At 43.5% G+C, this 25,393-nt stretch overlaps 1 protein-coding gene across 1 annotated transcript in view; it reads right to left on the reverse strand.

Moving 5' to 3' along the window:
* The window catches only part of PLG (plasminogen), a 28,779-nt gene extending 15,240 nt beyond the window's left edge, over positions 1-13,539 (reverse strand). Inside the window, exons 1-9 of the mRNA XM_053382329.1 lie at positions 13,409-13,539; positions 9,910-10,048; positions 9,027-9,133; positions 5,297-5,411; positions 3,186-3,325; positions 2,262-2,382; positions 1,161-1,279; positions 734-896; positions 461-588 (exon numbers count right to left, since the gene is read on the reverse strand). Coding sequence (XP_053238304.1) covers positions 461-588; positions 734-896; positions 1,161-1,279; positions 2,262-2,382; positions 3,186-3,325; positions 5,297-5,411; positions 9,027-9,133; positions 9,910-10,048; positions 13,409-13,457 — 1,081 coding nt within the window. The 5' untranslated portion in view covers positions 13,458-13,539. The remainder of the gene's footprint in view (positions 1-460; positions 589-733; positions 897-1,160; positions 1,280-2,261; positions 2,383-3,185; positions 3,326-5,296; positions 5,412-9,026; positions 9,134-9,909; positions 10,049-13,408) is intronic.
* Positions 13,540-25,393: the final 11,854 nt, after the last annotated feature.

The following is a 25,393-nucleotide window of genomic DNA, read 5'->3' on the forward strand; positions in this document are numbered from 1 at the left end:
GTTGCAGATTGCAGATTTATATTGCAAAATATTGTTCAGATTGACAGCCCAATCCTAATTTATTTCTTGTGGATTTGATTTGCATCCTGCTTTACAGTATAGATCAAAGCAAATATCCTAAATGCATGTGTTCAGAAAAAAAGTTCCTATGAATTCAATAGGAATTTTGCCTGGGAAGCAAGCCAATCCCAAGAACAGAAGGAATTTATTCAGTTAATATACAATTCTGACTCAGCCCATTCCTCATGCAGATAGGAACAACAGATGCAACAGATAAAAATCAACATAATGAACTACCCAAAGGGTTGAATTTACTCTGCATCTGCTTGTCGCCTCTTCTTAAAATGAAACCCAGATATCATAGCCAGATTTGTCACATGAGCTCTTTGGGGTTTTTTAATATCAAAATGGCTTGTTCTGCTCACATCTACTGCAGATGCACAAATGCAGCGTCTCTTACCAGTAGCTTCCGGTGCACCATCACAGCTAGCAATATCGCAGTATTCCCATCGTTTTTGCGGATCAGAGGTGTAGCACCAAGGCATGTTCTCTCCATCCGGGTTTCTACAATAGTTCTTTTCTAAATGCCTAAAACAGAAAATGCATGAAGGCAACTGATGCTGGAACAACTTTGCACTTATTTTTAGGAAACCAGAGAGATGACAAGCCTACTGCAAGGCATTTCTAGTCTCAAAGACTGAGATAACAATATTGGATCTATAGTTTAACATACTTGCAAGGGTAGTTCTCTGGCGTTCTGGCATGCTTGTGAGGCTCTTGGACTGCCCAGGCCTGGCATGGTATCCCCGATACTGTGACGGCTACGTTACCCCGATAGTCTTCTCCTCTTCCCGCAAGGCACTGGCGCCCTGGGCCAGAGGTTGGTGGGGGTGTTGCTATATCAGAAAAGAGAAAGCAAATGAAGCCAGCATCTTCAGAACACCTAAGAGGCAGCAATCCAATTTACTACTTCCTTAAGTGGAATATTCATTCCATTCTGTGAAATGTTTGAGGTTGCCAAAAAGCTACCACACGCTTTGTGAGATCAAAGGACTGTAGTTTCTTCTACTTGAGTGTTGGATTCCCACCGCTGCCAAAGGAAAACGAACATATTGCTATATCATCACATCAAACCTGGAATTGATCATCCAAATACTTACTGCACCGAGGAATGTTACAAAATTCCCAGCGCTTAGTCGGACTGGTGGTGAAACACCAAGGGCGAGGCTCACCATCAGGATTACGGCAGAAGTTTGACTTCAGATTCTTTTCTGGAAAACTGAACATCACATGGGAAAGTTGAGGCTTCTGCCTATTGACCACTGCACTGGTTATTATGTTTCCTTGGGGGAGGGTGCAAGAAACTGCCCTCTGCCAGGTCAGACTATCTGTCCCTCTGTCTCAGCATTGCCTTCTCTTGACCCCAACAGCTCAGTCGGTTAGAGCATGGTGCTAATCATGCCCAGGTTGCAGGTTCAATCCCTGTATGGGACAGTGGCATATTCCTACATTGCAGGAGGTTAGACAAGATGATCCTCAGGGTCCCTCTTCCAACTCTATGATTCTATGAATTGCAATGGTTCGTCAGGGTGTCAGGCAGGGATCCTTCCCATCCCCCGCTTCCTTGAACCCATGGCTTTGTACATGCAGTTCATGTGCTCTGCCACTGAGCTGCAAAGCAATGTGCCAAAAACTTCGGAATCAAGCACATATTTTACACGTTGAGCTCTGTAGTTTCCACACATGAAGTTCCTCTATCCTAGATATACCCAGAGACATCTCACACAGATTCCATTCATTTCAATGGGCAGAAGAACTAAAACTATAGTACAGTTGTGGTTATTGTATTGCACCCTATGTGGGGTTAATCCAGAAGCTCCAGCTGGAGCAAAATGCTGCACTGAGACTGTGGGTGAGGGCAGGTTAGCAGCAGCACATAACTCTTAAAGGCCAAGGCCAAGGCTTGTGTATTAATTTACAAAGCCTTTAGCAACCTGAGTCTAGTATACGTTTAGGATTGCCTGGTGCCTTCTACCCCCAAGTTTTTTTATGTTATCGGTGATGGACTCCATGCTTTATGCCTACTGTACACTGTCTAGAAACTGCGGGATTGAGCAATACATTAATCATCAAAATAAATGGTTTCTGCCTGAAGCCTTCATATAACTCAATGTGCTATCCCTTTATCCCCCATTCTGTTCCACACACCATGGGTAATTGCCATTAGTTGCTTGGTGAGGTTTTTTTGACTTGTGACTTACTTTGAAGGAATATATCCATGAGCATGAGGTTCCTGAGAAGCCCAGTCCTGGCATTCAAGCCCAGATTCAGTTTGGGAGACCCTGCCTTGGTAGTTTTCCCCACTGCAGTACATGCATTGCTCTGTAAGGATAAATGTTTCTCTTTGAGTCATGCAGCTTTGTCTTCTTGTCTTACAGGCAGGAGGAACGGGGGAATGTTAGGTCTTCTGTTCCCCACTTGCTGTACACAATAATAGGACTTAGTGAACAAGTTCTGGTTTTATATTATAAGGCTGGTAAAGCCGCTAGGAAGTTTAGAGCTCAGGTTATATCAGGACTGGTTCCTTGAAGGTGTCGGAGCTAAGCTACTCTGCCCTTCAAAATCTAAGGTATTAAGTAAATTGTTCGTTTTGCCTTCCTGAAGTTTTTAATTATACTGTCTTATGTACTATTATAAAAATGTTTTTAAGAGCACGTGTGCAATGTTTGTTGGGGTAATGGAACTGCTGGTGGGTGGGTGTGCGATATAGTCTTTTAGTTGACCCTTCTTTGCCAAATGATCCCAGAGTGGGTATTACAGAATAAAAACATAATGATGCTTCATCAAAATCGGATTAATGTAGACTAATTATTGCCATTAATTATTGGATTTTTTTCTGTAATCCAATTTTCTGTGTTCTTAAAATCAAGTCTTGGGGAACTCTTCTGTTCACTTACGAATGATTACCAAACAACCCAACAGCAGCTTACACTAGTGAGAATTAATCAGAAGAGTAATGCTTCTATAAAGGCACTGCTACAATATTTGTATTTTGATATTATGAATAACGTGGCCATGCACATGTGAAAACTGGGTTTCTTCATCATTAAAAAGAACAATTCTTGAGTATATGCTGCATTTAAAATTGCCTTGTAAAATTAAAATTCTGGTGTGCTCAACCCCACCTTCACATTCTTGGATGTTGCAATAATCAAATCTTGTAGAAGGATCCGTTGTGTAGCACCAGGGACCTTTCTCATCATTATCCGGATTTCTACAGTAATTTTTTTCTAATCCACTATCAGGGTTAGTGGTAGGCGAGTACCTAGAAAGAAAGAAGGAAACAGAGATCAAGAATACAGTCGTACCTTGGAAGTTGAACGGAATCCGTTCCGGAAGTCCGTTTGACTTCCAAAACATTCGGAAACCAAAGCGTGGCTTCTGATTGGCTTCAGGAAGCTCCTGCAGCCAATTGGAAGCAGCGGAAGCTGTGCCAGATGTTCAGCTTCTAACATTGTTTGAAAATCGGAACACTCACTTCCGGGTTTGAATCATTTGGGAGCCGATTTGTTTGGGAGCCAAGGCGTTTGACCTTGGGTCTTCCTCCCTAAAGAAAGCTCAACAATGGGACCACTGCAATTTTTTTGTTTTTTAGTGGGAGTAGATCGCAGTCTCTTGGAAGCTAGACATCCCTGTTATAGGATATCTCCCCATTCAACACCATTGCCTGCTACATGCAAAGGCAGGGATGTGACAATAATATGACCATGCCATACATCTTATAGCAGCAGCTATTACTGGAAGAAAGAGCAGAAGGGAGACATGGTGTTGCAGCTCCTTTCAACCACAGCTACCCATCCGCTGTAACAACTAGCTCTGGTCTGAATCAACTGCATTTGCATCCATGAGTTTATACAAAACTGTTGCTCTTTCGGTGTCCTGCACAACTAAAGTATCTTTATTCGTATGGCAAATATTTTCACAAGGGATGCAAAGCAAACAGTAATGAGGCACTGAGAAATGAATAGCTACTTGCCTATCCTATCTAAACATCAGGTTAGTAATTCAGCATGGATTGCTTCCCCGTAAGAGCTATAACTTATTGTCACTGCAGAACAATGCAGGCTCTGATGAATCCTTTTGCCACCTATTACTGCCATGGCAGTCAGGAAGTACATAAATTCTATCTTCTTGGCCAATCATCTGGCTCATGGCTTGAATTGCAGCGGGTTAAAAGTCACAAATCCTTAAAAGGCATGTTTGTTACGAGAGAGAGAGAGAAGCAGCAAAAGAAATGTCTTTAAAGACTATGTGCAATTACTGAGGGCTGTGTTCTACGTTAGTCATACTCAGAGACCATTGTTTCATTTTGAATGAACCCATTATGCCAGCAGAAACCAGCGTAAAGATTCCCACTAATGCAACCGAACACTCCCTCCACCCCCAAATCTGTTCTGGAAGTTCAAGAGATCCCCCCCAGAACAGCATGTGCAAGAAGAGGAGAGAGACAAACAGAGATGCTTATGCTGAAATGATCTCCTTATCACTACAACACCCTCCCATCAGACGTCAAGGAGATAAAGAACTGCACAACTTTTAGAAGACATCTGAAGGCAGCCCTGTATCGGGAAGTTTATAATGTTTGACATTTCATTATGTTTTTATATGTGTTGGAAGCTACCCAGAGTGGCTGGGGCAACCCAACCAGATGGGCAGGGTATGAATATGATGATTATGATGATGATGATGATGATTACAACCCATTGAAATGAATGGACATTACTAACTTAAGTCTATTTCCATGGATCTACTCAGAGAAGTACTTAGTTGGACAACCTTGAATATTTTGTTTTGTTAATGTTCAAAGTGCAATTCTTTTATACTGTTTTGTATGAATAGCTTTAAAAAGAATATTATTAGCATAAGAGTCACTTTGTGCAGCACTGCAGGTTTCTATGAGAAGGTGGTCCACCTTAAGCTTCAGTCCTATGCACATTTTCTTAGGAATAAGTGCTACTTAACTCAGTGGGACTTAATTCTAAAAGATCACATGAAAGATTGGGCTTTAATCAAGGGGACTCACAACCCAATGTTGTGCATCTTTACACAGAAGTTGGTCGTGCAGACGTCAGTGGGGCCTACTCACAAGTAATTAAGCAGATAATTGGAGTTTGTTAGGCACAACTAGCTTTTACCGAATTGTGCCCTACATATTTCAGAGAGCAAAGTCTAGTTGAACATCTATACATCGCACGAAGTGGAAAGCGGCTCATTCTCAGATGGGAACAGATCATACCTGGGTACATGAGGAGTGGTGGCTGCCCATCTCTGGCATGCAACTCCATTCTGAGTTTTAGATTCAGTTCCTCTGTAGTCTTGTCCAGTTCCTCTTTTGCATTCAAGTAGATACACTGAAAGACAATGCTTACTATTATTATTTATCATTATTGTTGCTACGGCTACTACCCAGCACCACCACTCAGAATTAATGAACACACACACACACAATTTATCTATGCACCCCAATCTAATGTTCTGACTTTCCATTTACTGAAATAAACAATACTGTACAAAATGCAGTGCAATCCAGGTGGTGCTGCACAGACCCTCCTTCTAACTGCACGCTTAAGCCACTATCCAGGAAAGGCTGGTTCACACAAAACATTCCTTTCTGCACACAAATCAGTGCTGCTGATGCAAAGAATGGAAATGTGGACCAAGCTAGAAACAATCCTACGATTGTGGCAGCTGAAATAAGTTACAGACAATGGTGGCAGCCTGGTTCGCACTTCAAGTTCCCTATGTGATTGCAGGTGGATGGGCTAGACAGATCAAGCAAGAGAGACAACATTTTGTGTGTGAACCAGAAGAAGCATGAGTGCGCTGTGCTGAGTTTCTTTCTCCCACAGTAAGTAGTAATGCTTACCCCAAGTCATGGCATTGTGCCTCCTCCCACCCTCCACTCTTCATCATTGGATACTGCTTGCTGGATGGGGAAATGTAGAACATCATGATGCCATTATAGCAGCCCTATGTTTAATGCCTAAGTCTATCTACCCAAAAAGTTTCCAGACTGCAATGTTCATCCTGATAGGTTTGTGTGGAGCTTATATGATACTGGGCCCCTTCAGGGTAGTGTTTTTCTTGCAGGTGTATTCCGCAACATGTCATTAACACAATAATAGTGTGTCAGTGGTGGATTAAGGCTGGACCATCCAAACATCATTTGGCTTTCTTCGTTGTTCTGTGGTGCTTCTTCAGTGTTACCACATCATCACCATCTGCAGAGGCATTCTTGTGCTGTAACAAAAGCAGGACAACTTCTCCTTCCCCCAGAATATTTGTGGTTTTTTTTTTAAAAGTACAGGATTTCAGCAAGAAGAATTGAGGCATGTGCCAACTGGAAATACAGCAGTATGCCTGCCCTGAAACATTTGCAGGTGCAAAAAGTACTGGAATCCATCTCACGTATAACAGCCCCAATGCCATCATGAGCACAAATAATCCTGAATGCACACAAAAAAAATTTTTTGAGGGGTCCATTGTCAGCTAGTGGTTGCCATTCCCCACTTCTTTCATCTGTTTTCTTACTTGACTGCTTGTGGCTAGAAAATGACAGGATGATTCCATGAGAAAAGTGTGGGATAAGAACTAAATATTTTGCAAATAAACTGTCGGTCTGGAAGTGCCTCCAAAGTGTGGAAACATCAAAAGAAATTAGCAAGCCACTGTTGGTGGCTGTGTAGCATTGGGGTATATGGGTGTGTCCAGGTGGGGAGAGCTCTGTTCATAGGGAAATAAATTAATGGCTAAGAGTCCCTTTTGGAAGTAATTGCATGACCTGGGGAAAGCCCATTCACACAGGGATGTGAGAGAGCTTTCCTCCAGTCACTGCAGCAAGACTCTGCAGCATGTTAATAGGGTGGAATGGAATTGCCAAACAACTATAATTTATTCAGTGCTGCCAACAGTCTGCCAGATGCTAATTAGTGCAGCAGACAGGAACACTTTTCCGAAATTGATTCAACTGAAGTTAGTCTCATATTAAAAGGTGCAAGTGAAGAGTTTCTCAATTTGCTTCAACAGAAGTTAATCCTGCATTTAAAAAGTGCATGTGAAACAATCTGTTGATTGTGCTAACTATAGCTAATTAAATGCTAACCATACTGGGAAAGGGAGTAAATAAAATACCCAGTTTATAAGAAACACACCACTCTAAAAAGTTGTTTTTGTTGTTTTCAATTAAGTACAGCAATGAAGTCACATCATTGCGACAGCTGGCACAAACCTCTGTGCATGGGAAGCAATTATAGCAAACTCTGTCTACTTTTAGTATTTGTGGAGGAGGATCAGAAAAAGGAATTGTGTTTCATGGGAGAGAAATGCAGTACAGACAGTGGCAATGTCTTTGCATTTGGAAAAACCAAAGAGACAAATGAAGATCTTTAAAGACCTTCACAATCTATAATCTAGCATGTACACTTAGAGATAGGCAAACAATTGCATACAGGCAATGGGGATTTCATTTTCTCGGGATATCTATTGCCAACACCACATCAAAGGCTGTGTTTGAAGATCTCCTGTGTATTAGCCCAGCACTACTGCAGAGAAAGAAATGAGGAAGTCATTGCCAAATATCCTCCTACAGGAGACATCTGTTCCCTCGCTGGCTGTTTCCTCTCCACCCTTGAAGAAATCCCAGCACAGCCTTTGGGAGCAGTCTTGAAGTGTCCGTGAAATGTCAAGATCTTGGCTGACATGACCTATTTCTCAACTGCTGATGGGAACATGAGCATACTTGTTTAGCGAATTTTGGACTAAGAACGTAAGAGCAGCCTTCCTGGAGGGGAGTGATCTACTTTTCCCAATTAACTCCCACCACTAAGCTGCATGGCATATAGACGGCCTTCTCCAACCTGCTGCAGTCCAGATGTTGTCGGAGTGTAACTCCTATCTGCCCCAGTCAGTGATCAGTGATGATGCGAGTTATAGTACAAAACATCTGGAAGGCACCAGGATGGGGAAGGCTACAAGGAAGGCATCCTATAAGAACATTAATGTTTTGTGATTTTAAGCTAGGAAAATGATGGTGAGGAAATCCAATTCACAGATTTGAAGTGTCATGTATACTTTGGTCCTGAGAGCATTTTAAAAAGCAAACATCACACCTTGAGTATGAAGCCATTGGATACCAGACTAAGAACGTAAGAGCAGCCTTCCTGGAGGGGAGTGATCTAGTTGAAGATGCTCCAGGGCTGCCTTATTTTCTGGAGTTTCCAGCAGTCCCTCTCTGGCTTAACTCAAGCCATTTTCAATTATTTTAGGCCACTCGGTTCTTCAGGAAATTATTCCAAGTAATAAGGAATTGCCTGTAAACCAGGAACACAAAACCACTGGCCCTCCAGATGTTGCTGAGCCACAACTCCCAACAACCCTAGCAAGGATGGGCAATGGCCAGAATAATGGGAGTTATAGTTTGGCAATATCTGGAGGGCCAAATATTACCCACACCTTAAACAATATTAGCAGCTATATTTTCATTTCCTCAAATAACCAGTTTCCCCCCTTAAACAGAAGAAGAAGAAGAAGAAGAGTTTGGATTTGATATCCCACCTTTCACTCCCTTTAAGGAGTCTCAAAGTGGCTAACATTCTCCTTTCCCTTCCTCCCCCACAACAAACACTCTGTGAGGTGAGTGGGGCTGAGAGACTTCAGAGAAGTGTGACTAGCCCAAGGTCACCCAGCAGCTGCATGTGGAGGAGCGGAGATGCGAACCCGGTTCCCCAGATTACAAGACTACCACTCTTAACCACTACACCACACTGGGTCGTGTGTGACAAAAGATGGCAGTAGCCCATGAATGACCTTGGAATTCTTTTCTCTTCAGGGCACTGTTTCTTTGACAAAAACACCCATCAAATAGATTTCAAATGGCCTTGGCTGTCAGTCGTGTAAGATATTGTGAATACATGACATTGCATAAGGTGCTAGAGAAGACATGATATCCAAAAGCTGTATACACTTACTTCTTTTTTCAAAGAGAATTGCATCTGCCCTTCTAAACACAACTGTTGTTTTGGTGTTGTCGCCCAGTGTAATGCATTGCTGATCTTTGACGGCAAATATAAAAGACCTGTTGAAATGGCAAGATGTGAATGGGGCGCAAATGCAATCTGAGTATAATTTTATCCATCTTCGATTGCATTGAATTAACTCACTGAAAGTCATTCATATGGAACTACCGTATTTTTTGCTCTGTAAGACTCACTTTTTCCCCTCCTAAAAAGTAAGGGGAAATGTGTGTGCGTCTTATGGAGCGAATGCAGGCTGCGCAGCTATCCCAGAAGCCAGAACAGCAAGAGGGATCGCTGCTTTGTACATCAAGGCAGAAGTTACATCAAGGCTGTTATTATGAAATGTGATCAACCTGATTCACATGTCCAATTAAACTGTAGTTAAAATAAAATATGGCTTCATATGAACAGGCAGCATACTGGTGCATGCTGAAACAACAGGCACTTCACTCCTCCACCGCTGTGCTCCTGGGAAACAAACCACATTGTGTCATCTGAACCTGGACTCAAAAAACAATGTGTGGAAACCAAGGTGGAACAATTCCCATCATCCCTGGACATTTGCCCCCCCCCCCCGGCTGGGGCAAATGGGAGTGATAGTCCAACAACATCTGGAGGACACCACATTGGTTACCCCTGTGTTGACCATTGAGGACCAACTTCTGATGGCTCTTCACATTTAAGCCAAATTTGGGCACCCTTCAAAGAGAGAAATGTCCTCTTTAGGTAGAACACATGGCTACCCCAGTCTTAATGGATACAAAACATTTGAGGTCATAATTGATCATTAGGACGTTTGGGCATCCTTGACAGGATGTAACAGTGTCAGGGTTACCTGCAAGTAAATGTTGTTTCAGCTTCACATTTCTGTGCACATCCTTCTATATTGAGGGTCCTATAGACCTGGCTTTGTTGACCAAGTATCCATGCGCCATCTGTTCTTACATAGTCTTCATCAAGCTGATCTCCTTGAACTAAAAGAAAATGAGCAAAAAGGCAAGATTAAAAGGTGAAAATGCGGCAGCTAATAAAAACAGTAACAAAATTATTGGGAAAAGGTGACTTATCTGGGCAATTTTCATGTGTTGAGGCACATGTTGGGGTTGTCATGTGCCATCACAACATTAGGATGGCCAATTAAACATCACTAAAAAAGAGGACACATTTACATACGCTGATATGTGTGGGTGTGCAAATTTAGATATAATAACTATAATTTAAATAATAGTGCAATATATCTCACAAAAGTAGGGTGACTAGATGACCACTCAGCCCACTGTCCAGTTGCTTTAAACCAGACTAAGACTGGGCAGCCATTCAAATAGAGGACTCCTTTGAACAAAGGGCTATCCTCTGACAACTATTTAAATAAAGTACTGTCTTCTGTAAAGTAAGACACATGGTCACCCTCTCTGAGATGTTGTTCAAGATGCTTCTTCTTTGGATTTTGCCATTATGAAGATTGCCTCTTTATCGTGTGAGCTTCTCATGATGTCATGTCAGTGTCTCATGATGTCATATCATAGCACTGTGAGTGCCCTCATTCCCACTCCAGTTCATTGGCTGACATTTTGGGTGGAGAAACTTGCTGCATAATGACTTCAGGTCACCCATTTTGCCTTGCTAAAGGGATCTGCATTAGGATGAGGGAAAGGGAGGCAGGCTATCGGCCTCATGTAAAAGGCAGTAAAATCATCTGTTGCTTTCTTTAGCTTATTTTACCACTATGAGTGTGTCATTTGATTTTTCTGCAGCAAAAACCAAAATGGGAGAGAATCAGAGGAGAGAATGCCTACACATTGACCATAATAACTATGTAATCTGGGTTTTAAATAGATGCTCCGAAATCCAGTGATGAGGGGAAATGACCAAGGAAAACAGAGTCCAATTTGTTCAATGCAAGTACTGAGTGCAGACCCAACCCACCAGTAAAATCTTATCATATAGTCCAACACTTTATTAATCTTTGTAAAATTATTTATTTAACATCCAGACAATGGCAGATTAAAAGCTTAATCTACTGAAAATGCTTTGTTGCCCTGTTCAGCTCAGCAGTGAGACAGCTGTCAGTGAGTGATGTCTGGCTACTAAATGCAGAAACAGTATCCACTGTATAATGGTATACTTTGTGGTTTTGAGCTTTGAAACAAAAGGAGGAACCATCTATATTAGCAGCTGAGGGGCACACTTGCTTGTGTGAGATTATAGATGTCCAATAAAAGGGTAAGAAGGGTTGCTCTGAATCATACTGGCAACCCTAATCCTATTCACCCGGGAGTAAGCCTTATTGAATTCAATGGTGCTTACTTCTGAGTAGACCAGTGAAGATTGTAGCCTTAGACTGTGATCATTAGACTGAGTTCTATCCGGCAGCTCTTATAGATATGCAATATTTGTTGAGTCAAGACCAAGAATTGAAGGAGACATGGTACTAATTTTTGTGGACAGATTTATAGAACCACTTCCAAAGTCCAAAGAAATTTGTCTATTTGCTGAGATGGCCTTTGCATCAAGGCCACTGTGACCAAATCTTAAAGAGTGCTGTGTGGTTGCAGCTCTTTGGCTGGATCTACACTGACCTTTTAAATGTTATTAGAACGATATTAGAAATAATTAGAATAATTAGATAATTAGAAATATTTTTCTAAAACATCACATAGGTAAAGGTAAAGGGACCCCTGACCATTAGGTCCAGTCGTGACTGACTCTGGGGTTGCAGTGCTCATCTCGCTTTACTGGCCAAGGGAGCCGGCGTACAGCTTCCGGGTCATGTGGCCAGCATGACTAAGCCACTTCTGGCGAACCAGAGCAGTGCACGGAAACACCGTTTACCTTCCCTCTGGAGCGGTACCTATTTATCTACTTGCACTTTGACGTGCTTTTGAACTGCTATGTGGGCAGGAGCAAGGACTGAACAATGGGAGCTCACCCTGTCACGGGGATTTGAACCGCCGACCTTCCGATCAGCAAGTCCTAGGCTCTGTGGTTTAACCCAAAGTATTTCTTACAACCATCAAAACAGGAAGCATTCTCTTTTGCTTTCTCCCCACTGTCTCCCTGGTTTCTGGTTGCTCTACAGAGCCCTCCTTCCTACCTTTCACCAAGCCAAGGGAAGAGATGCATGTGAAGAAAACAGTAACCACTGCACAGGTGTTGCAAGACAAATGCACACAGCAGGCATGTCCCTTATCTATGCATTGACTTGCAGCAAAATACATATGAACATACCATGCATTGTGAATGAGATGACCTCCAATGACAAACTAGTGGACCAAACTAAAGTGCCACACCTGGAAAGGTATTATTTTATGATTAATATTTATATCCTTTCTTCCACGAATAGAGCTCAGGGGATATACAAGTGATGAGCAAACCCAGATCTTCTGAAGTTGTTGCATCATGTACCTTGGGACCATGATCTCAGATCCCCTTCTCAGTTTTTAATGAACCACGGACTTCATGGTTATGATTGTACTCTACTTATATAGTCCAGAAAGTTAGTTTTGCACATTCTGCCTCCAAGTGGATTGTGGGAAGAAGAAACACCTTGTAGTTAAGATGGCTGCTGAGTTACTTCAGTTAGAGCTGGGGTAGCCAGAAGATGTTGGACTCCAGTTCCCATTAGCCCCAGCTAGCAAATCCAATGGTGAAGGATGACAGGAATTGTAGTCCAACAGCATTTTTAGAGCGCACCAAATTGACTACCCTTGAGGCTCCAGGTCTCATACCCAAAAGAAATAGTTCAGGTTTCCTTCCTATGAAGCTGCTGACTGCCCTTTGAGGGACAGTCGAAAGCATCCTTGAAACAACACGAAATGTGTGCAGCTTATCATCATGTGTAGTTTTTGCCTATTACACTAACATTACTTGAGCAAGAGAATGGTCTGATGAGATATGAAACAGCATGGCACAATATATGTTTCATAGAACAGACTAATCTGTATCTTCGTACCTACATAATTAAGTATACCTATATGGGTCATAGTCTGCAAATCCAAACACCGGGTGTTTGGAAAATTTCAGCATAAAAGCATCCTAGTTTACATTAAATGTGACCACAGAATCCCCGAGCCAATCCTTTTAGTACCATAGTTCTTGAGATTGCAAAGCATTTAGAAAATCCATTGTCTTTATAGAATATATTTGAAAAACTATTTAGGTATCAGCATTAAACATATAAGGACACTACATTTCAAACACTTACATGGGCTCAGCGTATTTCAAGTCTAGAGGATAAATCCAGTTTAAGTTGGTTTGAAGATTACAAACTATTTCTGAAAACCTTGTCCACATTCTCTGCATCATTAAAAAAAGCAATGTAAAAGCAACCTTACCTGAGAAGAGAAATAAAAGCAACACAAAAATAGGTTTGCAAGACTTCATTTTGGGACAGGCAGGTTGTGTGCTGAAAGGTCTGCCTCTCAATGGACAAAGTTTTATTGACTCAGCTCAGATTTAGACAAGCATTAAGCAAACCAGATAGCCAAAGCAAGTTAAACATTCTCTTGGTGCCATAGGCCTCTCTTTCTACTCAAAACGTTCAAACATAACCTTGAATTCAAGATCTTACAAAATAACACAGATATGTTTGGTTAGATGTTGAGAAAGGGTAGAAGACCTTTCTCAGTATATGTAAATGAACTTTTGCTCTGAAATTTTTAGTCTTTTTTCCCGTTAAGTAGCAGATGGAAGCACATCACAGAATGCCTCTAGATTACAACCCCCTCCCCCAAACAACCAACAACAACAGCTCAAAGCTTCTCCACGAATTCAACCCCAATGACTAAATGCACAGTTCAGGTAGGGTCCATTCTGGCAATGATTTCAGCATGTGGCAGGCAGGGAGAAAGCCTAAAAGGTACCCCTGCCTGTACGGGCCAGTCGTGTCCGACTCTAGGGTTGTGCGCCCATCTCACTTAAGAGGCCGGGGGCCAGCGCTGTCCGGAGACACTTCCGGGTCACGTAGGGAGAAAGCCTAGCCCAGGCTAAATTTATTTTTATTTATTTACATACCAAAGTGGATTGCAACAATGCAGTGAAAACTGTGGGGGAAATTAAAATTACAGACCATCAACTAACTATTACAGAAAGATACTTTCTTAATTGCCTAAACTAAGCGTGGCGGTATTAAAAAAGTTTTTAGCAAGCGTGTCAAGGTTCTCTGTTGTCTGAGTGCTGTACTAAAGACTCAGTTTCTTGGCGTTGCCCAATGAGCCACGCCAACTTGGGACATAACCAACAGTGCTCCCTCAGATGATCTCAGTGATCAAGGTAAGGCAGAGGTTTTCAACCTTTTTGAGTCTATGGCTCCCTTGACCAACTACATTATTTCTGTGGCACCCTTGTTACCGGAAAAATCTGAGGGCTCCCTTGGACAAAAAGTAAAGACACCAACCAGAGTAAATTGGAGCAAATCAGCAGCCTGTAGGCTTGGCCTTTATTGAACTGTTGCAACAGGGTGCTCCCCTCACTTGCAGGAGAGAGGAAAGACAGAGAAAAATGGTGTGCAAGGTCTTATAAAAACTTTTGAAATTCCCATCCTGTAGATCAAGCCCACCCCCAGAAACATCATGCATACATCACAGAAAGGAGGGGTTGAGGGAGGGGTTGTGGTGGTAACCTGAGTGTCCTGTCACCTGGCTGGTTCCCTTCTCCCCCTCCCCATGAGTCATTTTCAGAAGACAAAAGGTAGTCACAGTTTCCTGCCCCCTGAGGGGGAATCCAATCACTATTCTTTTGTTATAGTCCGTGTTGAACCCACTCATGTATGCAGTCCGTTGTGTTGTTGATGGTCTTCTGTCTGAGACCATCAGGGTTGGCATAGCAACTGGGCAGGGCTCCTGTGAATGTGCTGGTATGCTCAAGGGATTATGGTGGCCTGTATCAAACCTTCCCCATTTTGTAGTCCTTCCTTCATGGAGTAAAATAAAAGTGGAACAGTGCAAATCCGATGTGTGGTTGATTTTCTATGAATTTATAACAGAAGCGTAGTGTATGTAGTGTGTGAGTGTGAGTGTGTGTGAAGTTTGTAGAAACTGAATGATTGGGGGGGGGTCCTGCTACACCCTTGTGGGGCTCAGGAGCCCAGTTATGTCACCTTTTGCCAGCAGTCTCACACCCTATTTCAAACACCTTCCCTTGTGGAGTGTTCCCTCGGCCTCCTGGCCTCCTCTCCTTGAGAGTCCTCTGGGCAGCCCCTAGAGGCACCATTCATCTGGAGAGCTTGTAACCAGGGCTACTGCAACAAACAGCTGTGCAGGCCTTTGGGAGGCAGAGACACGAGAGGGCATCAGAGGAGGGAGGGGAAGAAAGAGGGACAGAGGCCAGTGTTGCCCGCTGCACCCCTGACCACCATTCAAGGCACCCTGGTTGAAAACCACTGAGCTAAGGGTTTAAGTGGTCCCTACCCTGGACCTAAGTTGCTTAGGGCTTTGTGAATGAATACGAAGACTCATGGACATTCAATGAAACTGAATGCTGGGGGGAAAACTAGGACAGATAAAAGGAAGTACTTCACACAGCACATAGTCAAACTATGGAACTCAGTCTCCCAGAAGGCAGTGATGGCCACCAACTTAAAGGTAAAGGTAAAGGTACCCCTGCCCGTACGGGCCAGTCTTGACAGACTCTAGGGTTGTGCGCTCATCTTACTCTAGAGGCCGGGAGCCAGCGCTGTCCGCAGACACTTCCGGGTCACGTGGCCAGCGTGACAAGCTGCATCTGGCGAGCCAGCGCAGCACACGGAAACGCCGTTTACCTTCCCGCTGGTAAGCGGTCCCAATTTATCTGCTTGCACCCAGGGGTGCTTTTGAACTGCTAGGTTGGCAGGCGCTGGGACCGCACGACAGGAGCGCACCCCGCCACGGGGATTCGAACTGCCGACCATGCAATCGGCAAGTCCTAGGCGCTGAGGTTTTACCCACAGCGCCACCCACGTCCCTTGGCCACCAACTTGGATAGCTTTAAAAGAGAATGAGACAAATTCATGGAGGAGAAGGCTGTCAATGGCTACCTTAGTTGGAGGGAGCTTCTGAACACCAGTTGCTGGAAACCATAGGAGGAGAGAGATGCTCTTGTGCTCAGATCCTGCTTGCTGGTTTCCCACTGGCATCTGGTTGGCCACTGTGAGAACAGGATGCTGGACTAGATGCCTTCAAGCTCCCAAGCACCTGGTATTTAGCTATATGACTTAGGAAAGCTTATCTGTGTATTATTTTCAACCGCCTCTCAAGTGGTATCTTATGTATTCTCCTATTCTAATTTTATCAATAGAAGCTTATCCACTTGGTCCTGAAATAAAACATGGCTTCACATGACAGCTTTTCATCTAACCATTCACCTGACTCTTCTCAATAATAAAAGACTGGATTACCGCACTCCATGGTCTCCTTGCGCTCAGTCTGTCATTCACAAGGCTGGACTTGAATTGGTACATTTTATAGACACAACGAAGTTGTAAAAGATCAATAGAGAGTTTACCTCTTTGCTCCCTCCTCATGGTGCTTGTGTCTTATGTGTCAATCATGCTCATTTTCATCTGGGGCTGTAAAAGACACATACAGCTCTCAACATTTGAAGGATGCTTTGGTTTGTAAATAGAAAGGTGGGGCTCTTTTTTTCCCTCTTGTTCTGTATGTTGCCTATATCCCATCTCCTTCTAGAACAATGTTTATCTAGTCATGTTTGTCCTCTTTTGTTTGTTATCCTCTGAGGCTTGACTAAAGGAGGATATTTATCTGAGATAAATCAGAGTTGGGATAATTTAGTTAGAACATTGGTTAAAATATAATCAGCTCCAGAGGACCTTTCAAATAGCAGTCAAAGGTCACACCCAGACCATACCTTTAATGTACATGACTTTCTCAAAGAATCCTGGGAACTATAGTTTGTTAAGGGAGTTGAGAAATTGTAGCTCTGTGAGGGGTAAACTACTTTTTCCAGGATTGGCGGGGAGCTATGTACGGTGTGGATGTCACAGAATCGTGTTTGCTGTAAGACCAAAAAAAAAAAAAAAAAGCTCAAGTGATTGTAGCCTAACTTCTAAAATGGCCATGCCAGTCAGCTAATACATTTATGCATATTATTTCTTTAATCTGTGATATCCCTAGATGCAATGCTTTTTTTCTGGGGGTATGCATACCCCTAAACATTTTCTGAATCGAAGTTTGGCCTCATTGAGGAACATTATTTCAATATGAGTAGGAAAATTAGAGTACCCCTACACATTCTTTTTAGAAAAAAAGCACTGCCTAAATGTCAGGGGAAGTCCCAAGATGACAGCCACAAAATCATGTATGAAGAAAGCCTCTTCAAGGGCAAAGTTCATGTGCTTCAGAGGGGCTATCCCCAGATATGGAAAAGAGACAAAGTCAGGCACAGGGAAAACTGGTCACATGCCAAACTAGGAAATGTCCAATGAGAAGTGAGAGAACCATATGCAAATATGAGTACAAAAGTTCCGGGAAAGCACTAGATTAGTCCAAATGTTGTTTCAGAAACCCAACATTTAGTTTCTAAATATTCTATCACAGCTACAAAACCAGAGTAATTAGGAGGCTGAGAATTAGGAGGCTGCATGCTTTGTTTTTTGTTTTTGTTTTAAAGCCTTTCCAGTATTCTAGACAGACAATTAAGAATTGCCTGAAGGTGGGGAAAAATAAAATTGTGTTTCACTTTTGAAGACATACCGTAATTGCTCTAGGTGTAAAATGTTGATTTGTAGATGTTTCTGTAACAACGTATTTGTGCTTTCTGGATTGGTAAATTAATTACATTTTACATTTTGATATATAAACCTGGGTTTCTGAAGACTTACAAGTTGGCTTAAGAATTTTTCCTGCCGGAGGTAGAAAAATAAATGGTCCCCACCCCTTCGCCCACATTCATGGTGCATAGTATTAAAAGTCAGTCAAGTTATTCTGGCCCTGATGCAGAAAACCCCTGAAGTACCTTCATACCTCCCTGGCAGTAAAAATAAAATGGTGATAAATTAAATTACTTAATATTTGCTGCTCTTGCATGAGACTCAAAATCAGCTGCCTGAGGTGCCTGCTTCATTCTGTCTAATGGTGAAGCCAGACCTGAGTATATACTAATAATATGGCTCTGTAGTTCTGTTGCTGGGCTGTCTAATTCTCTTTTCTTTTGCTTTTACTACTATTCAATATTTGCACTGTTAAAATCTGATCACGTGCATCACTGAACTGGCAGAGTGGTCCAAACTGCTGTTACTCTGGGCTAGGTGTGCATGGATTAAGCCAGCCATCACTGGTCTCACTGTTGGCTGCATCCTGAGCCGGTCTCACTGCCATTGCGTGATGGCATCAGGCCAAATCTTCTCCCACTGCCCTCAACTTCCCACCACAGCCACTGTGAACAGCAGAGCTGTGGATGCAGTGGTGGTCCCACCAGTCCACAAAGCACTACTGGCAGAGAACAGAGGTTAGGATCATGCCCAAAGTCACTGGGATGCAGAATATGGCATATGAGTCCAGACATACACTCTGTGAAAAAGCTTTGTCAGGAATGTGGCCTCCCCAGAGCGCAGCGGAAGAGTCAGCCTCAGAAATTGAGGTAAGCGAGCAAGGGGCCGACTCTGCAGATGAGAGCTGTTTGTCAGAGTTTAGAGAGGACAGCCTGGCCCCCCTCCTTCCCTGGGAAGAAGCTGTTAGCTCCCAAGGAGAGGAAGAGTTGGAAGTTGGCCCGAGCATTGCCAGGCAACTAGCAGATAAGCCAGAATCTGAGGCTGTGTCTTCTGGGAGTGAGGAGGAGATAGGCCAGCCGTTCAGCCCCTGTACTAGGAGACTGGAGAAGCTCAGAGAACTACAGAAGGGAAGGAGAAGAAAGGCAGGATTTTGGTGTTCTTCCTGTTGGGGGAGGGACAATAAGTCAGACTGAGCAACTACTGTTAATGAGAACAGGCGGGAAGGCTGTTCTCTGGATGTGTTTTTTTCCTGTAAAAAACTTACGGAGAGTCATTGCTGCTTATCAGGCTGCTTTCCTGCCAAAGATTGTTATAACCTTCTACATTCTTCCCTTGGGTCAGTTGATTTGCCTTGTGGGAACTGGGTTGTGGGGGTTGGAACCAAAAAAAGACCTTTAGATTAATTCTGATAAGGAATATTAGGTGCTTCCCCTTTTCCTCCACCTTGTGTTCTCAATGATGAACTTTGTTGGTTTGAGTATACAGAAGAAACTGAGCAACTAGAAGAAGTGGGTTAAACTTTTCATATGTGTGGGGGTCTGCCACTTAGCTGAAACAGCCCACTTGATGTATAAATTAGAACAAAGAAAGCCAGTTTCATTTGACCTTTCGTTCTCTAACTTTGATTGCTGACTGGTCTTGCTGATCTTATTCAATTTCATGTGAAGGAAAAAACAACGCTATCCAACTCAATTTTGGTTGTGAAAAGAGAAGAGATGGAAATGAAATATTTGAGTTACACTTTGAGCTCCTCAGTCATGCAACACTAGAAGGTCAAGAGAAGTTTTTAAAAAGGGCTATCATGTGCATAATTAATAATACGTGGGCTAATAAATTATGAGTAACATTTGCATCATATCCTTCAGAGCTCTCACATGACAAATTGCTATTTGTTGTTAGAATAATTACTCCTTTGCTAAATGCAGGGCATGTAACAACAAGGATTTGCATGTGGCCTGTTCTTACAGTCTTCTTATTAAAAGCAGAACCTCTGAAGTGGGGAAGGTGGGCTGTTACTGAAGTGAAAACTAAATGTGTTACATATTATTTATTTATTGCACTTTTATCCCTTCTTTTTCTTCTACAAACTCAAGGTGGCATACATGGTTCTCCCTCATGTAATTTAATCTCCCACAACAACCCTGTGAGGCAGGTTACACTGAGAGGCAGTGACTGGCCCAAAGTCACCCATGAGCTTCATGGCTGAGTGGGAATTTGAACCCTGGTCTCTCCCAGGTTCTAGGCCAACCCTCTAACCACTCTTATCTTGCATAATAGGGATAAGGCTAGGTTATCCCTGACTTTATCACTGTGCCAAAATTTATTGAACTCAAAGGGGCTTCCTTCTGAATAGATATGCATAGGATTGCACTGTTAGTTTTCTGTGTGCAGGGAGAATTTTATTTGGAAAAGATCTCCCCACCTGCAGTCTGAAGTGGTGTAGATCAGGAAAAACAATTCAATACCTTTTCATGAACGTAGCCAGGATTTATTTTGGGGGGGGGGCAGGCTTTATGGGGGGGCAGAACCAAGTTATCTGTGATGCAATTGGTCAGTTAATTATTTTTATTTATTTACTTGATGGGGGGGGGGAGCTGCACCCCGGCTACGCCCGTGGACCTTATCTACAGTTTGTATGAGCCATGCCTGAATCTGATTTCCTAGATAGGGAAAGAGTCAGACACAATATTTTTAAAGGTGATAAATATAACATAATATTGTTAAAACATTGCTATAATCTTGAAATATAACGTTCACATAGTATTAATCTTCTAAAGCAATATCAGTCTGCCTCTTTGTTTCAGTTGCAAAAATATCAAACTCGGCCCTTCAGATGTTTTTGGGACTACAACTCCCATCATCCCCAGCTAACAGTACCAGTGGTCAGGGATGATGGGAATTGTAGTCTCAAAACATCTGGAGGGCCGAGTTTGCCTATGCCTGGGCAAAATGAAGCTTTCCTAACCTCCCCCGCTTTTTAATGCCACACAAATATAGATGCTGGAGTAGAGGGCATTTCCCACGCTAGTCTTCTCAGAATCTTTTGCATAATGAGATTGCTTCATGCCACTTAATGGAAAGGCTAGACTTAAAATGCACCTCAAATTCCTTGCCTATCTTATTGTTTCATGTACCTTAACAGCTATTTCATCTCAGATAAGAGACAGCCACATTTCATATTTAATCCTTATCAGTTCTGTAGCCACATATCATTCCTCCTCTCTCCTAGTTTCATGAGCAGATACCTAGCAAGAGACAGACCGGCAAAATATACCGTAAAAGGTTGCTTTTTTGAGGGATCATACAAGCATTTACGGGATAGGGGAGGACAGGAGCACATCTTTGGCAATTATTACCTTTAGAGTTCTAAAGCCAACATCAATAGCACTCCCCAGTGATTGGGGGAGCCTAAAACGGGAAGCTATAATTAGAGACCAAAGGACACTGCAGCTGTTTAAGTTGCTCTAGGTTTGAGGGTTTCTTCTGATTTCTAGACACTGCCTCCTTCAGATGACTTTCTCTTGAGACCTAGCCATTCAATTGGGAACCACTAAGAGGTGCCTTGACCAATGTTGTCAATAGCTATAACCTGCTATTACCCAAACTAGGAAATCCCCTCCCAATTGCTGTAATCATTGCAAGCCCTGATGATCAGCTATGCAAAAACAAGTCCCTTGAGATCCTGCCCAACAATAAGCTCAGGTGGGAGATTCTGTCCTTCCGCAGGTGAAGTTCATTATTTAATGCACACCTGTATATCCAAATGCAATTACAGTAGTAATAGGACAAGATTGCCATGCAATGGAGAGAAAGGAGGGAGGGAGGGAGGAAGGAAGGGGAGCCAAGTAAGCTTCAGGCAAATTTCAACATTTGCCATTCTGACTTGTTAAGAAGCTTTCAGACAGAAAATCATGTAAATTTATTCAGAAAGCTAGAAGCCAAACCAAAGCAGAATGATTATGTTTCTGATGCTCACACAACTCAGTAAAGCCGTAGGTCTTATTGTTTCAGACCAGCACAGTTGGACCTGAAGTGCAGCTTGCAATAGGTTGTATCCAAGTAAAGCTCAATTTGCATGTTGCATGTTACCCCAATCTTCGAGCAATGAGAGATCCCAGGGGTGCCAGGTGCTCACCCAGGGTCTGTGTTTCCTTTTGCAAATAAGTCATAGGGGAAACTGTGGTGTCTTTATGATATGTGGTTTATTTACACACACACACACACACACACACACACACACACACCACCTGACCCCAAAGGTTCTTGCTTCTCCTATATCCGCAAACTTAGATTCAGACACATCAAACATCGTGTTCTGCCTCTCTGGCTTTTCATCTTGCTGCCTTTCTTCTTGGTGACATAATTCCTAATATCTTTAAACTCTGGCTTTATCTGTGTGGTGTGCGCTATCCATTTGCTGACTAGCAAAAGCCCTGTAAACCTAGCCTTGGTTAATTAGCATTTAACACTTCCTAGATCCAGGGATTAGAGTAGTATGGTACTCAATTTAACACCCCAAGCCTTGATTAAATTCTAACACTTACTGGATCTGGATTATAGGAGTCTATCACCAACAAACTCGTAACAATACATTTAAAGCAGTATCATATCACTTTAAACAGTCATAGCCCCCCCCCAAAGAATCCTGGGAGCTGTAGTTTGTCAAGGGTGCTCAGAGTTGTTAGGAGACCCTTATTCCCCTCTCGGAGCTACAATTACCAGAGTGGTTTAACTATAGCATCATAGAGTTGTAGAGTTGGAAGGGACCTTGAGGGTCATACAGTCAAACTCCTCATTAATTTGTGCTAAAGGGGATATAATTATAGTAGGTCCGTTGCCTTCTTACAGAAATTAACAGGCTGTGAGGATTGGAGGAAACTGCTATAGCCGTTTATTCTATCTTTGATCTCTATACTACTGCTATAATACTCTTGAGGGGGGAAAGAGTTCACAGAATCATAGAATTGGAAGGGGCACAAAGGGTCATCTAGTCCAACCCCCTGCAATGCAGGAATCTCAACTAAAGCATCCATGACAGATGACCGTCCGCCCTCCACTTTAAAACCTCAAATGAAAGAGAGCCCACCACCTTCCGAGTGGGTTGATTCCACTGCCAAACAGCTCTTGGCATCAGAAAGCTCTTCCTGATGTTTAATCATTCCTTCTTCCCAGAGAAACTGGCCATAAATGTCTGCGGCCACCCCACACTCTTACATGCACACAAGGAAGAAGAAGAGTTTGGATTTGATATCCCGCCTTTCACTCCCTTTAAGGAGTCTCAAAGCGGCTAACATTCTCTTTTCCCTTCCTCCCCCACAACAAACACTCTGTGAGGTGAGTGGGGCTGAGAGACCTCAGAGAAGTGTGACTGGCCCAAGGTCACCCAGCAGCTGCATGTGGAGGAGCGGAGACGCAAACCCGGTCCACCAGATTATGGTCCACCAGATTATGGTCCACCGCTCTTAACCACTACACCACACTGGCTCTCAAGGCACACACAAATACACATATCCTCCCCCTTCAGTGATCTGTGAAGTCAGAACTGGGGTTATCATTCTCTCTCCACTCCTCAAGTGATGGATGTGATGACTGAGGAAGGGCAATTTTCCTCCCCATCAAACTGAGGGTCTTCACGCACCTCAGAGGTGTAAGATTGTTTTTGTTTTTTGCTGATGCCTCCAAAATTGGTGGAGTTTTGGGATCTGGATTATACTCCCAAACTGGGGGTTAGCCATCCTTGCCCTACAGAATCCTGGGAACTTTACTTTGGTGAAAGTGCTGTCTATTCTCTGTTAGAACTACAGCTTCCCTGGGCAAGAAGAGCTGGCTATCAAACCAGTTTTAAGTCTGTGGTATAGATAAGAGTCACTGCAATGCAGTCAGTCAGGAGACTTTCAAAGTTCTGAGCTGCAGTCACTTTCATGTGAAAGCCAGACTGCAACACTGAAGTATGCAAAGAAGGCTTGTATAGTTGGCAGGAGAGATTTCTGAGAGGAGTGGTTTGGCTGGCACCAGAACAGAAGGCAAAACTGAGCGGGATGTGTGCGAGCAAAGGCAAAATAGAGCTCTGTTTTGCCAAGAAAATGTTCTTTTCCACAGAGCCATTTCAGTGGAATAGCTGTCTCATCATCAATGATGATTTCCGCAAGACAGAATGTGATTGGCTATTCTTCTGTGCAAAGGCCACTAAACTGCCAATGACCAGTTCACCTTGACAGCACCCCACAAAAGCATCACATTTGGTGTCTCCCACTCCATTGGTTAAGAATAACACAAGTACTCAGTTACTTTAATGGTACACCATCACTCACAAGCACACCAACAGGGACTGGTTTTTATTTTTAAAATCATGAGAAAATGTACATGTTAACACAATGCAGGCCAGTGTTGCCAGCTTGACAAGTGAACATGAACTGTTGGCACTGTGTATTTCATTATGTGGTAAGGTAAAGGTACCCCTGCCCATACGGGCCAGTCTTGCCAGACTCTAGGGTTGTGCACTCATCTCACTCTATAGACCGGGAGCCAGCGCTGTCTGCAGACACTTCCGGGTCACGTGGCCAGCGTGACAAGCTGCATCTGGCGAGCCAGCGCAGCACACGAAACGCCGTTTACCTTCCCGCTGGTAAGCGGTCCCTATTTATCTACTTGCACCCGAAGGTGCTTTCGAACTGCTAGGTTGGCAGGCGCTGGGACCGAACGACGGGAGCGCACCCCGCCGCGGGGATTCAAACCGCCGACCATGCGATCGGCAAGTCCTAGGCACTGAGGTTTTACCCACAGCGCCACCCGCGTCCCTTCATTATGAGGAGAGCTGAATAATTTTATGAAGTGCACTGCTTATTATTAGGTGGTCTATAAATCTTTCTAAATAAAATAACTCACAGCAGGTGCCCCCGAGTCCAGCATAGCTTGCCCCATGTCTCCTGACCCCAACTCTGACCCTGCTTAAAATGCTCCCACTAACCCAGACGCAGGGGACAGAAAGGGACCTGCTAGGTAGGTGTCACTTTCCATTTCTACCCCCCATGACCATACCTGTGTAGTGTTCTGATCCAGTCCATGTTTTACATGTGATTCCAGCTTACCAGGGCCTGGAGCAATTTCACTCCATTTCATTAGAGAGGTGGAACTCTGCTGTTCCGGGATTTGCTGAAAGCTGGGTCCGCACCTGTTGTGGGACTACAACTCCCATCATCCCCTACCTAGCAGGAAAATGATGGGAGCTGTGGTCCAACAACCGCAGGGGACCCAAGTTTGAGAAACAGTGCCTGGCTAGGAATTCCTTAGGAGATTAAAAGGAAGAGGAGGAGGAAGACCCATCCCTCTGAAATCCCACCCCAGCAGAGGAGGGTTCGGCAAGCGGGCGCCCTCCAGAGGGCTCGGACTTTCACCAGCTACCCTAACCGGAGAGGGATGATGGGAATTGTAGTCCAACCACACCTGGAGGGCACCACCACCTGCTACCGTAACAGCTCCCGACCAATCTCACCTAGCGAGGCTCACTCCACAGAGGCGCCTCGATTCCCAGGACGCTGCTTTTAATTAAGCTCCCTTTGATCTTCCCCGGTGGTCCCGGGGGCCCATTGCCAAGCCGGCTACGCCCGCGGCGCCC

This window comes from Podarcis raffonei, chromosome 3, assembly GCF_027172205.1.
Source record: "Podarcis raffonei isolate rPodRaf1 chromosome 3, rPodRaf1.pri, whole genome shotgun sequence".
NCBI lineage: Eukaryota > Metazoa > Chordata > Lepidosauria > Squamata > Lacertidae > Podarcis > Podarcis raffonei.